The sequence below is a fragment of the Eutrigla gurnardus genome (genome assembly GCF_963514095.1).
Source record: "Eutrigla gurnardus genome assembly, chromosome: 1".
In the NCBI taxonomy this organism is placed as follows: Eukaryota; Metazoa; Chordata; class Actinopteri; order Perciformes; family Triglidae; genus Eutrigla; species Eutrigla gurnardus.
In genome coordinates this window covers 31,486,869-31,499,923 of record NC_139915.1, presented here as the reverse complement: position 1 = coordinate 31,499,923, position 13,055 = coordinate 31,486,869, and the positions used below count along the sequence as shown (strand labels likewise).

The 13,055-nt window shown below is 42.1% G+C and overlaps 1 protein-coding gene across 1 annotated transcript; it reads left to right on the top strand.

Annotated features, from left to right (window-relative positions):
* Window positions 1-4,024: 4,024 nt before the first annotated feature.
* Window positions 4,025-11,637, top strand: pamr1a (peptidase domain containing associated with muscle regeneration 1a; the record flags this gene model as incomplete). Its single annotated transcript, XM_084012350.1, has 10 exons — window positions 4,025-4,211; window positions 4,304-4,429; window positions 5,585-5,699; window positions 6,258-6,475; window positions 7,870-8,067; window positions 8,171-8,362; window positions 8,744-8,810; window positions 9,457-9,713; window positions 10,020-10,360; window positions 10,949-11,637. 10 exons carry the CDS (start codon window positions 4,025-4,027, stop codon window positions 11,516-11,518), a joined length of 2,271 nt encoding a protein of 756 aa, XP_083868476.1. The 3' UTR covers window positions 11,519-11,637.
* Window positions 11,638-13,055: the final 1,418 nt, after the last annotated feature.

Here is a 13,055-nt window from a genome sequence, read left to right as displayed (position 1 = left end):
TCTGTGGCTTTAAACTGGGCGTGATTCTTCATGTTTGACGTTGGAGCTAGCAGTTTACCACCAGTCCAATTTACTGTTAAAGAAATGTAACTTAAAGCTGCAGAAATGGATCATATGCTTCAGATATTTGTCATTACTTTGAATAGCTTGTTTGGATTGGATGAGATGCAGCAGATGAATTTCAACATATTTTATATTTGAGGATTTACCATTTAGAGAAAATCCCTAACGCAGGTTAAAAAGATTACATGGGTGTGATTTTCCTCATTTTATTTAATATTCAGCCACTGTACTTAATTCTAGCTTATGTCTGCAGGCAAAGACACTGATGAGTGGGTGTAACTGCTGCGAAGCTGAATATCTATCTGTCCTTGTAATGATTGCTGCTTCTGGAGGCTTATTTAAGATGATGAGTCGCGTTTCAGTGAGACGTCCCCTCCATATGTCACTGTTGCTAATGTCGTTTGGTTATTGACAACACAGGATGGAGGTGAGGAAGGTTAGTGGATGTCAGAGGGGAGTCGCTGGGCTCCAAATGGAGTATTTCTCTAAGCAACAGGGGAGCTAAAAATAGCTGACGGAGCACCACAGGCAATTACAAGTACCAAAAAAAAAAAAAAGACCCACTGGCGTCTGATGTCAAGAACTCATTTCGACAGTAAACGTGGCCTTGTGACACCAATGAAAGTTTGATAACTTTGTCATAATGTGGACTACATAATCTCTCCGCTCCCCATCTGTCTCTCTCTCTCCATCTCTCTCTATCTCTCTCTCTCTCTCGTCTGCTTGGGTCAGGTTCAAAATGATCGACAGTTCAAAGGCTGCAAGTATCATAAGCAGTCTGTCATTAATCTTTACATGTGTCAGCTCAAAGCGGTGGTCAGAACGAGGTTGTCACTTGAGTTGATGCGGACGTTAATTACTGCTGTCACATTTTCAGTCAGAAAGCGTGACTTCCTTCTCTTCCTGCTGCGTGTGGAGACATGCGGAGTCCATGCAGACGCAGTGAGTCACATACTTTGTTTCTAAAGACCCGTTAAGTATAATTTTCATGTAGTTCAATATCTTCAGCCTTGTGATTGAATGCATTTTCAACCTGCATCTGCTGATTTTTTTTTTCTTGGCCACTTGAGGGCAGCAAAGCAAGCTGTAAACAACTCCCTGGTACAATGTTGCCTCATACGGTTGATGCACCTAATGCTTTAGCAAACAGTTGCTCATATGGAGCAATGTAAAACATTAATTTGTAGTCGTGTTTGTGGCCAAAAGACTGATCCAAGTGCAGTATTCACTCTCCTTCTTGCTCTGTTTTGGTCTCCACCAACTGCAACCGCTAAACGCTCCATAATGTTCACCAGTTCATTACATTGAAAGGAATTATTGGAGGTCTATGTACTTGATTTTTTTCCCTTATGCAATAAAATATTATCGGCCAATCTGGGGTATCCACATTTTTTTGCCCAAATATATATTCTTTAATATGATTTTAAAACTTGATTGTCAGTCCTGTATGTGTTCAGGCTAAATCATTATATATGTTGACTTCTGGACTTGAAAGTGCAAACTTTCATTCATTTTTTTGCGAAAATTATGGCGTTCATGCTAGAACTTCAAAATGAAAGGGTGATCTGACAATTATTTCTAAATAAATTCCAATTGGTATGCAGCTTATATCTACCTTGTACAAGCGCCAGTGGCACTAATTACAGCTTTCATTTTCTCTGACACATCTGTTATTTTCACATATTTTCCTCCTGCATGTTTGTTCACACTCAGTTGAGCTGGACAGTTTTCACATCAGCTGCCAGGCAACAAACGGCATTTAGAGAAAGAGAATGAAAGCTTGCGAAGGAAAAATCCAAACATCAAAAATCCAAACATCCAGCAAACGAGTGACCAAATGTTCTATGTCGTGAATATTGACCTTTTGGTTGTTTTGTTCCACATATTCTATTTGTGTAAATTATTAACTAATATTAGCCTTAAAGGTGCTAAATTTTAAATTCATAGCATATCTAGTGCCTCAGCATGGCAATGGCTGAACCGGCGGCTCTCAGCTAACGGTGCTAGCAAAGCAATCAAAGGCAACGGTGCTGACAGAGCTAACAGTGTTGAGATGTGTTAACAAAGCACAGAGAAGCTCGGATTACAACACACACAGAGGGAGAGGGATTTCATAGACACCACATGGGGTCCAAATACTCTTCTCTGATGGCCTCAAGAGACTTTGACACCGAACAGAGAAAATCCCCATCATCATCTCTTATGATTACAGTTTACAATTCACACCCATCTTTAGTCATACCAGAAAACTGCAGGATAATGATGATATCACAGCTGCAGCCTTTGTAAACAGCAAAGAAGTCGTGTTATATTAGCAGCCCACAACCGGCTCTAATGGAAAGGATGAGAACAGATATGAATACATGGAAAGTCCTAGGTAACGGCTGAGGTAATGGAAAAGCAACCTTGGACATGAAATGGGCTGTGACGATCCCGTCAGCCCCTGTTGCTCGCAAATCTATACGGCCCGACATCACGAACGTTTCATAGAGGGTGGACATCTGTTATCCGTCTTGCAAATTGTAATTTCCTGGCGTGACAGCTGGTGTATGATGAAGCATCAGTAAACACATTTGTCTTGACGCACCTGCAGATCTGTATTTTTTTTCGCAACCTTTGAAGCATTTGGAAAAAGATTTCCTTGAAACCTCTCGGTCAACAGATTTTTTTTTTTTTTCTTTCTTCCTTCCCTCTGGACCTCCTTCATCGCTTCTCCACTGTTTTCCTCATTAGCATGTCTTTATTCCCCTCAAATGAACTTTCCATTTCGTTTGCCAACAAGTATTTTCCTCCCCCTGTTACATTCAGCAAGCAGCACTCCTTCTGGACTCACGCCGAAGAGCAGAGAAACAGGGAGTAGTTGTAGACCTGCCGCTTTATTTGGAGCTGAAGTTCAAAGCAAAATACAAATGACAGCGTGGAAGTAATGGGTTAATCCGGAACCCTGTCCTTTATGGCCCGAGATGGGAGAATCCATCATCCATAACTGTGTTGCATGTCTAGCAGCCTAGATAACAAAGCCGGTGCTACTTTCTTTGGACGTCTTTGGAAGTTTATTGCTGCGCGTTTGGCCGCCAACATGCTGCCTTTCCTCACAAGGAAAGTGTCCGCGTCAACACATCTGGAACCTAAACTCTACCTCCTCCTAAATCTCTGTCTTTGTCTGACAGCTTGGCCACATGGTAAGTAGTAAGGACATTTCTTGCAGGTTTTTTTTATTAAATAGCGTACTTACTGTACAATATCAGCTAGTCTTTAAATGATATGCCCTCTTCTTTGTGGCAATGTTAACTTCACTAAATGCTGACTAACTGTGGAGTTATTTCATGACGATGAGTCACTTCTGCTGCTACAACTACTCAGTTTGCGCTACAGCACTCTGTGTCTCACTGAAATATGAATAACACATGATTTATCTTCTGATAGCTCGCAAACAAGCATTTCCATCGCCAATTAATGTAGATATTGGACATAGTGAGGGTTCGATATCGGGGGAGGCTTTTACATTTCATTTAGTGCAGAAATCCATAACTATTGAGGGGTAGAATTAGGATGGAAATTGGCTGTAGCCCCCGGTGAGCTTCATGAGTCACTTTGCCTTTCCTGCTTCGTTAACTGTTCATTCAAGATTGGCTTCACTTTTCACAACCGGAGGTTGCCGCCTGGTCAAAGTTTGCATGGCGGCTTCAGGTCTGACAACTGGTTCACAGTTGAGTTTGGTAGCGTCATCTGCCACAGAACCACATGCAGAGACGGAAAGTCTGTCCAGTCATCATGAAATGTTTCCCCTGTGCAAGAAAGTCTGATCTGCATCATGAGATAAAAGGGAAAATATGCCAAAAGGACATGTTTTGCACTTCTACATGTCTATAAGCACACGTAGAAAATTGCTGGGCTGAATCAGTTATATGGATAGAAATATCCTAAATGTTATTTCCTCGCTGTTATCCTTCATATTTTCATGTGGACTGCCTCCTTAGAGACGGGGGACAACTGCCCGAGCTCTAAGTGGAACGTCATGTGTCGTCCATGTTGTGAGTACCATCTGATCCAGTGTCGGTGTCCCTCAAAGGGGTCAAAGGTCGGCTACACTGTCCCCTGCTGCCGCAACGCTCTGGATGAATGTGACCCCTGCATCTTTCACCCTGGTACTACTCTCATTATCTACGTAGATATTCCTTTTAATCTGTAATAATCCGCTACAGGAAATACACCAGTTTCTGCTCGTTGTCATCGACAGGCTGCAGTCTGTTCGAGAACTGTAAAACCTGCCACAACGGAACGTGGAAAGCCAACGACGACTTCTTCGTCAACGGACAGTTTTGTACGGAGTGTCGCCATGGCTGGAGTGGAGGGGACTGTAGAAGTGAGTTTGATGTGTTGCCGAACTTTCATGTTTGACTGAACATTTGGAAATATTCAGTCAAGTAGCATTACATTTCACAAATGATCTAGGATCACCTTTCTGGGCCAGAACAACAAATTCATAAGCAATGGGTATTTGGTGCAAATCTTTTTCGATTTAAAAAAGAAAAGAGAAACCCTAACCCCAAATTTTTGAGCAGCAGTGTAAGTTAAGGCAACATTTTCAGCTAAAGATAAACCTCGTTAGTATCTATGCCTGTTATACAGTCACAAGCTTCACATTGCTGCGCTTATTTGCAATACACCATGAGGACATGTGGTGGCGACACCGCGTTTTTGTTTGGTTTATACTTAATCAACTGCTAGTATAGTTCATGTCCACTAAAAATGTTTTATAATGATTGAAAACATATTTGTCACTGTGCCATACAGCAGCCACCAACTAAGTTATATCAAGCGTGTAAATCCCAGGGCAACATGATGCTATTAATAGAGGCAAGCAAAACAAGTTTACCTGCTCTCCTCTGCTGTTATTCACACTCCGGATATTTTCCTATTGTTATTTTTTCATGGCCCGAGGGGAAATTGCCACATTCTGTCATGTACTATCAGTTTGACGTACACAAGGGAAGGCATGAAGCCAGCAGCTCCTGTCGTCCAATATAACCTGTCTTTTAGAGACTGCATAGGTCCAAGTGGCCGAGCACTTACATTTAAATATATCTGCCCACATGATTTTAATAAAGCTTTGCTAAGGGGTGTGTACAAAAACTGTTGACACTCATTTGATGAAAGTAAATAATAATAATAATAATAATAATAATAATAATAATAATAATAATAATAATCCATCCATCGTCTACCTCTTATCCTGTATTCAGGGTCACGGGTGGGCTGGAGCTGATCCCAGCTAACATTGGGTGAAGGCAGGGTTCACCCTGGACAGGTCGCCAGTCTATCACTTAGTAATAATAATAATAATAATAATAATAACTTTATTTATATAGCATCTTTAAAAACAGAAGTTTACAAAGTGCTTTTGACAAAGCAAAGCAGAGCACATAAAAATCCATACACATCAAAAGGGAAACAATGAGCTGAAAATACATACATTTATATAAATACATAAATAAAAATACGGTTGTGTCGTGGGCAGCATGCGGAGGCGTCATTCAGCGGGCTCAGGGCCACATAGCCATGGAGAGTTACCCGACGAACGCCCGATGTGAATGGACACTGCAAGTGACGAGGGACAGCAGCATTGAGCTGAGGTGGGTCACTTGTTTTCAAACGCTTTGAGCAAACATGGAAAAGGTAATCAATGGCCTGAAACAGAAGAGAAGAGAGGTCAGTCTTTATCTGCAAATAGTGATTAGTCTGTGTTCGGATGAATGAAAGGGCCGGCGATCGGTTAATAGTGGAGTTAGGATTTATATTGGGCTAGTCTCGCATAGTCAGACCTATTTCCAGAGAAAAGGTCTGGCTCTATTATCATTCTGTTATAGGCTCGTTTCTATTTCTTTAAACATGTGACAGGTTTTATTCACAGCAGTTAACTCAGAATCCTACTTTTATTTATAGACCAGGAGTTAATGGCTAGGTTTCATTCATGTGCAATGGATACTCTTTACTCAATTTGCAATTGGCCTCACAGTCGACCAGCTCTGTATCACTGTTAGCCGAAGGGGTTTGTACCTTCAAATCGAAAAGGCTTTTGAGAAAATAGTTGAGGACAAAGAAAACTCTCATAGAATATGGAAAAAAAGTCATAGAACCACCATCAACTCAGCTGATGCAAATCTATTGAACACAACATCTGTTTGTTTTAGGTTTTCACGTCTCAGTTTGGAGTCTGACCATAACTGTCGCTATGACTATGTTGAGGTGCGTGACGGCAGCGATCTGAGCTCCTCCGTGATTGGCCGCTTTTGTGGGGATCAGCTGCCTGCTCCGATCAAAAGCTCGGGGAACGTCTTGCACATCCTGTTCGTCTCAGACGGCTACAACAACTTTGACGGCTTTGTTCTAACCTATCAGGAAAGTTCAGGCAGGTACAATCATTGTCTGTAATGTCAACTCTTCTTACACATACGCCTTGGTGTGTCCTACTGTATTGCACTGTAATGTGCGGTGTTGCTCTTATTTTGTCCACCACGCGCTCAGCTGATGCGTTTTATGAGGTGGTCTCGCCTCTGGAATCCACATAAAATAGATTAAGAATGTTTCAGTCTGATATATTCTCATTCATGATATACTGAAGGTATTTACCTCAGACACCGTTATCATGAATAAATGATGCAGATCATAGTCCTTCCATGCATGCAGCGCCTCGTTTTGATTGCATGCAGCATATTTGTGTGTGTGTGTGTGTGTGTGTGTGTATGTGTGTGTGTGTGCAGCCTCTCCTATACAGAGCAGCCATGTGAGACGGACAGTCAGCACAGACACAGATTAATCGTACTCATCCCTCTCCGTTTGCTCTCTTTGATGTAAATTATGCATCTAACTTTTAGATCCCATTTATCCAGCTTGAACCCGTCCTTGGAAATGAACTCTTGCAAGCAAAACGTACCATATCATAGAGGTACTGCCACAGTTGCACTGTTAGCCACCCTTGAGCAACATTTCTGTAAAGAATATGGTCACAAAAGGGTTAGTTGAGCATATAAACAATTAGCAACCACATATTTAGAGTCACAAGTTAACATACAGGAGGACACAGCTGTAAATCACACAGTTACCACGATTATTATTACGCTGGCTCACTACGACCGCTGGATGGTGGAAAACACAAAGTGGTCACCAGATTTGTCTATTGGGAAGCTCTCCAAATAACCTGGAACTTGTGGGGTCTCCCAGGGCAGTGTCCTGGGACCATTATTCTTTCATACTATGTGCATTAATGATTTCAAAGGTTATTTTAAAGCAGGTGAAACTGCAGTACTAGTATCACCTGAAAGACATCAACAACAACAACTTGACAACAAACAACAACTCCCCTTGACTCATTAAAACCACACTCATTACCTCCCCATCATACATCTAAACATTTTTTAATTCTTAGGAACGGAACAAAGAGATGTCTCTCTTAGAGAACTGTAAATAATACACTTTCTGGTTCCATAAATCTTTAGATCTCATAAGGGATTGTTTTATTTATGCACCAAGAGGGGACTCAACTAATATGTTTACTATTTAGGTCCAGCCAACGCTTGACTTTTGCACCTCCAGGTGCTACACAAAGAGTGGTCGGGGTGGCTGCCTGCAGAATGCACTGAGAGAAACCTTGCGATTGTATTCCTCGACCAACCAAGTACTAACAGGACTAACAGCAAACTATTACAAAATGTAGTTAAACCTATAGTTTAATTAACAGCAGAACAATATCTGAATCTGACTCTTGAGTTTGCTTGTCTTTCATCCATCAAAATGTATCAACAGTTTCAGCCGTCAAGAATCAAGTGTGCGCTCTACCAGAGAAACTGCTGAATGGCTATTTGATGCCTTTATATGGAATGAAGGAGGAGCTTGTGTCGGTGAACTACCGCTGCCACACGTCTTTCACGCTGATCGGCTCCAAGCAGAGAATCTGTCTGCCTAATAACGCATGGAGCGGCACACATCCCACATGTGTAAAAGGTACTTTTATCCACCAGGACTTCGTCAGGGTTTGTACAGTATGAAAGCCACATGATGTATTTATTTTGTGAAGTTCATTCCTTTTTCTCTCAAACACATACAGAGCAACCCAGAGTCTGGTGTTCCCCTCCACACAAATTGCTCAATGGATACCACAGAACTGTTCCGGATACAGCCGGAGGTGCAGAGACTGTTGAGTTTTTCTGCAAAAATACGTACATTCTGAGTGGAAGCCACCAGAGTGCCTGCCTCTCTAATGGATCCTGGAGTGGCAGGCCTCCCAAGTGTGTGAGAGGTTAGCCCATTTTCAAAAATGCATTAGGGCTGGGGACACTGTCACATAGACAAAGTTACCTATTTCCCCACGTCTTTTCAACGTACATTTAGCCTCACTGTTTGTTTTTCTGGCAGCCAAAAGTAGTTGGGAACTTAAAATTATAACACCATGATGAATGTATAGTAAACAATCTGTTGTGAAGATTAAGCAGTCATTCATCTTAATAATTAATTGTTTTGTCCCTTTTTATATTTTATGCATGGACCTATTTACTCTGAATAACTCCCCGTTCTGCTCACAATTAGTCATGTTGCTTAAATCGAACTGTTGATGCAATGGAGTATCAGAAAGTGATTCTTGTGCATTTATAGTCACCTGCTTGATTTCCTCCCATTACAGCATGTCGAGAGCCCAAAGTTTCCGAACTTGTGCGACAAAATGTTGTGATGCCAAATCTGATATCAAGGTAGCCCACTCAGTTATTGTGTCATGTGTATTTAGTCAACTTAATTCCTAGCCACGCTAGCAGCGTTTTTAGTTTGTGTTTAGTTCATTATTCATCTAGGTCAGCGTTGACATTCACCATTTGAGTTTAGTGTGTTAGCATGCTAACATTTCTGATTAGAAGCTTATGAGAATATGGGCTGTTTTCGAAATTGCATACTAACAAACTAGTCATACTAAGAATGACATACCATTGAATATGAGGCATATTCCAACTGCGCAGCATCTGGATTTTATGCACTCAAGAAAGGTCCAGATGATAGTCAGAAATGCTTGCTAATCTTGTATGAGCTTACTCGACACACTCAATCGCCCCAAATGCAGGCAGACTGTCCAATGACTGTGAGGAAGACACTAAAAAGAATGTGAGGCAATGCATACAGATTGAGTATGTAGTATGCAATACGTTTAGTATGCAATTTTTGATCGCAACCCTAGTAGCCTAGAATGCTCAGTATCAGCATGTTAGCATTGTCATTAAGCGCATGTTTTTACGAATTATTCAGTACAGTGAATATGCAATACAGGTGGATAAGGAAGCAACTTATATAACCATAAATATGTGAAACTGAACAACCGATTCAAACAAACCTTTTTCTCGTCCACAGAGAGAATCCAGACCAGAGAATCCTCCTCTCATCCAGGTTTAGCGTGCAAGGTTTGTTGTCGGCGGGTTTTACTCCACTCTCGTTGGATAAACAGTCAAATGAAGACAATGCCGTGGAGCTTCCTCGTGGCTTCCACCCGGTCCACACCAGCATTGAGTATAAGTGTGCCTCAGCACTATACCGCCACACGGGGAGCTCCCGGCGCACCTGTCTCAAGTCTGGCAGGTGGAGCGGGCGCCATGTTTCCTGCAAGCCAGGTGAGAGCAGCATAGGCCCAGCTTCAGACCTCAAATTTACCCCACAATTTGATCTCACTTGTGGCCAGTGGCTGCTGCAGCAAAAGTAACACCAACATAATTTGACATTTGGGGAATTCGTCGAGTTAGACCGAAAAGATCGATTTCACTCTATCAGAAAAATCAGATCTTCTGGGCCTTGAAGTGTTTCAGAACATTTTCCATGCAGAAAAAAGAATTGTTTTCACTAGGTGACATGTTTGAACCAATAATGTGTACACCTTTTTAGTAGTTGATGAAGCTAAACTCTTTTTTCCCTTCACACAGTTTGTGGCAAATTCAACACTTCCCGCCTCAACAACCTCACAGACGCACCGTGGCCGTGGCACGCAGCCATCTATATCCGCTCACCTCCCCACCACACTGCCACCACCCACAGGCCCCGTGGAGTAACGTCGTACAGCCAGCAGGGGGCCTCAGAGGAGTCCACATTCTGGTACCTGGCCTGCAGCGGGGCTCTGCTCAGCCAGCGTAGCGTCCTGGTGGCAGCTCGGTGTGTGGTAGACAAGGACAGGCAGCAGACCCTTCACCCGGCACACGTGAAGGTTGTCATAGGCAAGAAGTACCAGACCGCCAAGGACCGGCAGAAAGGCCCGCACCACCTCAGGGTACAACACTAGTCTGCTAACACCTAGTTTTGTGTGAAATTCCATCATTCGTTTCATATGTGTCCTTTTGTTCGGTCACTTTGTAGAAAAATGCCCTGAATACGTTTAAAAACTGAAAGATTTCTTAGGTTTTTAGGTTCCTATAGTTAATTACGTATATATATTTCAATGTGTGAGGTCTAAACTCATTTATTAATTTAAACGGTGGTTTTATGGAGGTTGGAGTATGGAGTCTTTTTTATTTTCCCGGTCATACTGTACACAAAAGTTTCCTTTCACTGAAAAAGCTACCAGACAGCAGATGCAGTGATAATATCAAGCAAGGAGTCCTCATTAAATAAGTCTAATCTTTCGGATGGGTTTCTTGTTTGTCGAGGCAACAGGAAGGAATCCTTCAGCATTTAGTGCACTTTAAGCTTTACTGGGATGTTTGGTTTGGATTTTCAAATCTTGACGCATCTTGATGCACGTTCTCCAATTTCTGACAAATACTACAAAAATAAAAAAACCAAACCCAACAACAGTTGGCACATTTTTTCTCAGGTGTTCTAACTTCCTGTCTAACTTCTCTCTCACTTGCCTCGACAGGTTTTAGACATTTCAGTCCACCCACGTTTTTCCTCTGCGCCGGACTCTGTCGTGGCCGTGCTCAAGCTGAGAGACAAGGCCAGGATCAGTGAGCGTGTGCTGCCAGTGTGTCTACCCAAAGTGCAAGGTGGAGAGGTGACGCCGCCGGAGGCTTACGCCGCCAGGTGGATTTTACCGAGTCGCAGCCACCTGAGCCGCGACGCTCCCTTGAGTCGGACGAGACTTGTTAAGTTGGGCGACGTTGCTCAGTGCGAAAGAGACTTTGCTCGCGGAGGAGCAGATCCCGCTTTGATCAGAGACAAGACGCTGTGTGTCATTAGGAAGCCGTCCAGTCCTCAAAGCCCTTGTCCCGGGGTTATTCCGGGTATCACCACCGTGCCAGCCGCGTCTTCATCCACGAGTGGTGTCTGGTCGGGTCACGAGGAGACTCGGGGAGACTACAGCGGAGGCTGGCAGCTTCTTGGTTTAGAGAGTTTCAGCCATAAGGAAGAGAACTGCTACCAACAGACTTACACAGTTCACACACGAATAGCCAGCTTTCGAGACTGGATAGAGAAAAACACAAAGTAGATTTTTTTTTTCACTCTATCTCTTGTCAAGCTGATTTCCACTGACTTAAATCTTAAATGGTCATTTCTTTCCAGTTTTGTAAGACAGATAACCTTGCTAACCTAGCTGTCAAAGATAATCTACTCTTCTTAGTCTTTCCAAAAAAAAAAAAAAAACTAATAGATATTCTAAAATGTTGAGTCTTTCAGGGTTTCAGAACTTTAAAAAAGGAATGAGAATTATTTCACTCGAGTGTTTCAAATGAAAGGTTTTAAGCATTTTTTTTTTTTTTTTTTTGGATCAGCCAATATTTGCTGAGATATATGTACCTGCTATCTGCGGCAACATCATGTAAGGTGAGAACTTGTTTCCTGGCCCTCGGTTTGTATCGCTCATGTGTGCGTGTTATTGTTCTGAATTTGGGCCACCTCCATTTTAAACACAAACACACACACACACACACATACTTGTGATCCTTGAATGTTACCTTTTTATGATTCTGCGAGGTGCATGTGCCCAAATTCTAAAAGATAAAGTCTGCTCTTAATCTAAAAATAAAAGCAATCCACCAGATGACATTTTGGGTCTTTGATGAATTGCACTCCGCCAAGCTTGAACATCAAGGAAATGACATTATCGCTGGCAAGAAAGAAGTTCTTCTTAAATGTACTGATTATCTTTTAAGCACTGTGCGCATCTGGCTATCTCTAGATCCAGGCTGACAATGCAAAGTGAGTTGACCATCAGTCATCAGCAGTCTGATTCTTATTGTATTTATTTTGTATTTTCTTTTTTATCTGCTGTATTACTTCTATCTGCTTTACTCTGTGCTTATCTCCTGATTTCGCTTAGTTCCAGTCCATTTTTATGGTACTGTGTAACTTTTATTTAGAAAAAAATCAAATGTACCATTCCCGTCATGAACTAAAAAAATACAGTATCATATAATAAAAACGATAAACTAATTTTAAAAGTTTCACATCCAAAAACTGCTTTAAAGCTGAGTTTCTCTCTCCCTCCTGCCGCAGTTCCCTTGAGCAAGTCACTGAATCATCGGCAGGCTCCAGGCCTCTGACCTCTGACTATCTTGGAGATAAATACTTTCCATGAAGGATAAGTCATTAAGTATGTTTATCTTATGCTCAGTCAATACAAGGACACTTTTTAAAAATCAGTTTCCATGCTTAGTTTCCAATTCCAAATAAAACATTTGCATATATTAAATGGATTTCTCTGTTTAAAAAAAATCATGAATAATTTAGAAAGCACCGCCGGCTCATTTCCCCTTATATGCATGGTTTTTGTGTGTGCATGTGCTTCGGCAGAACACCGTGTACGGGACTGCATGTCCGTCCGTCACGGTAAAATAACGTGCATGCTGGTACCCGGTGAGTCTGCGGGGGTGTTTGCATGTGAGGCTCTGCCTTCGTGAGGTTCTCCGTAGACTCTCCGACATGTGCTTGTCATTGAGAAACACACTGAGAGGATTTGCTAAACTTAGCTCTTACTCCTGAGATGCAGACGCCCGCTGTGCTCCCCCCGCGGCTTTGTGCAGGAC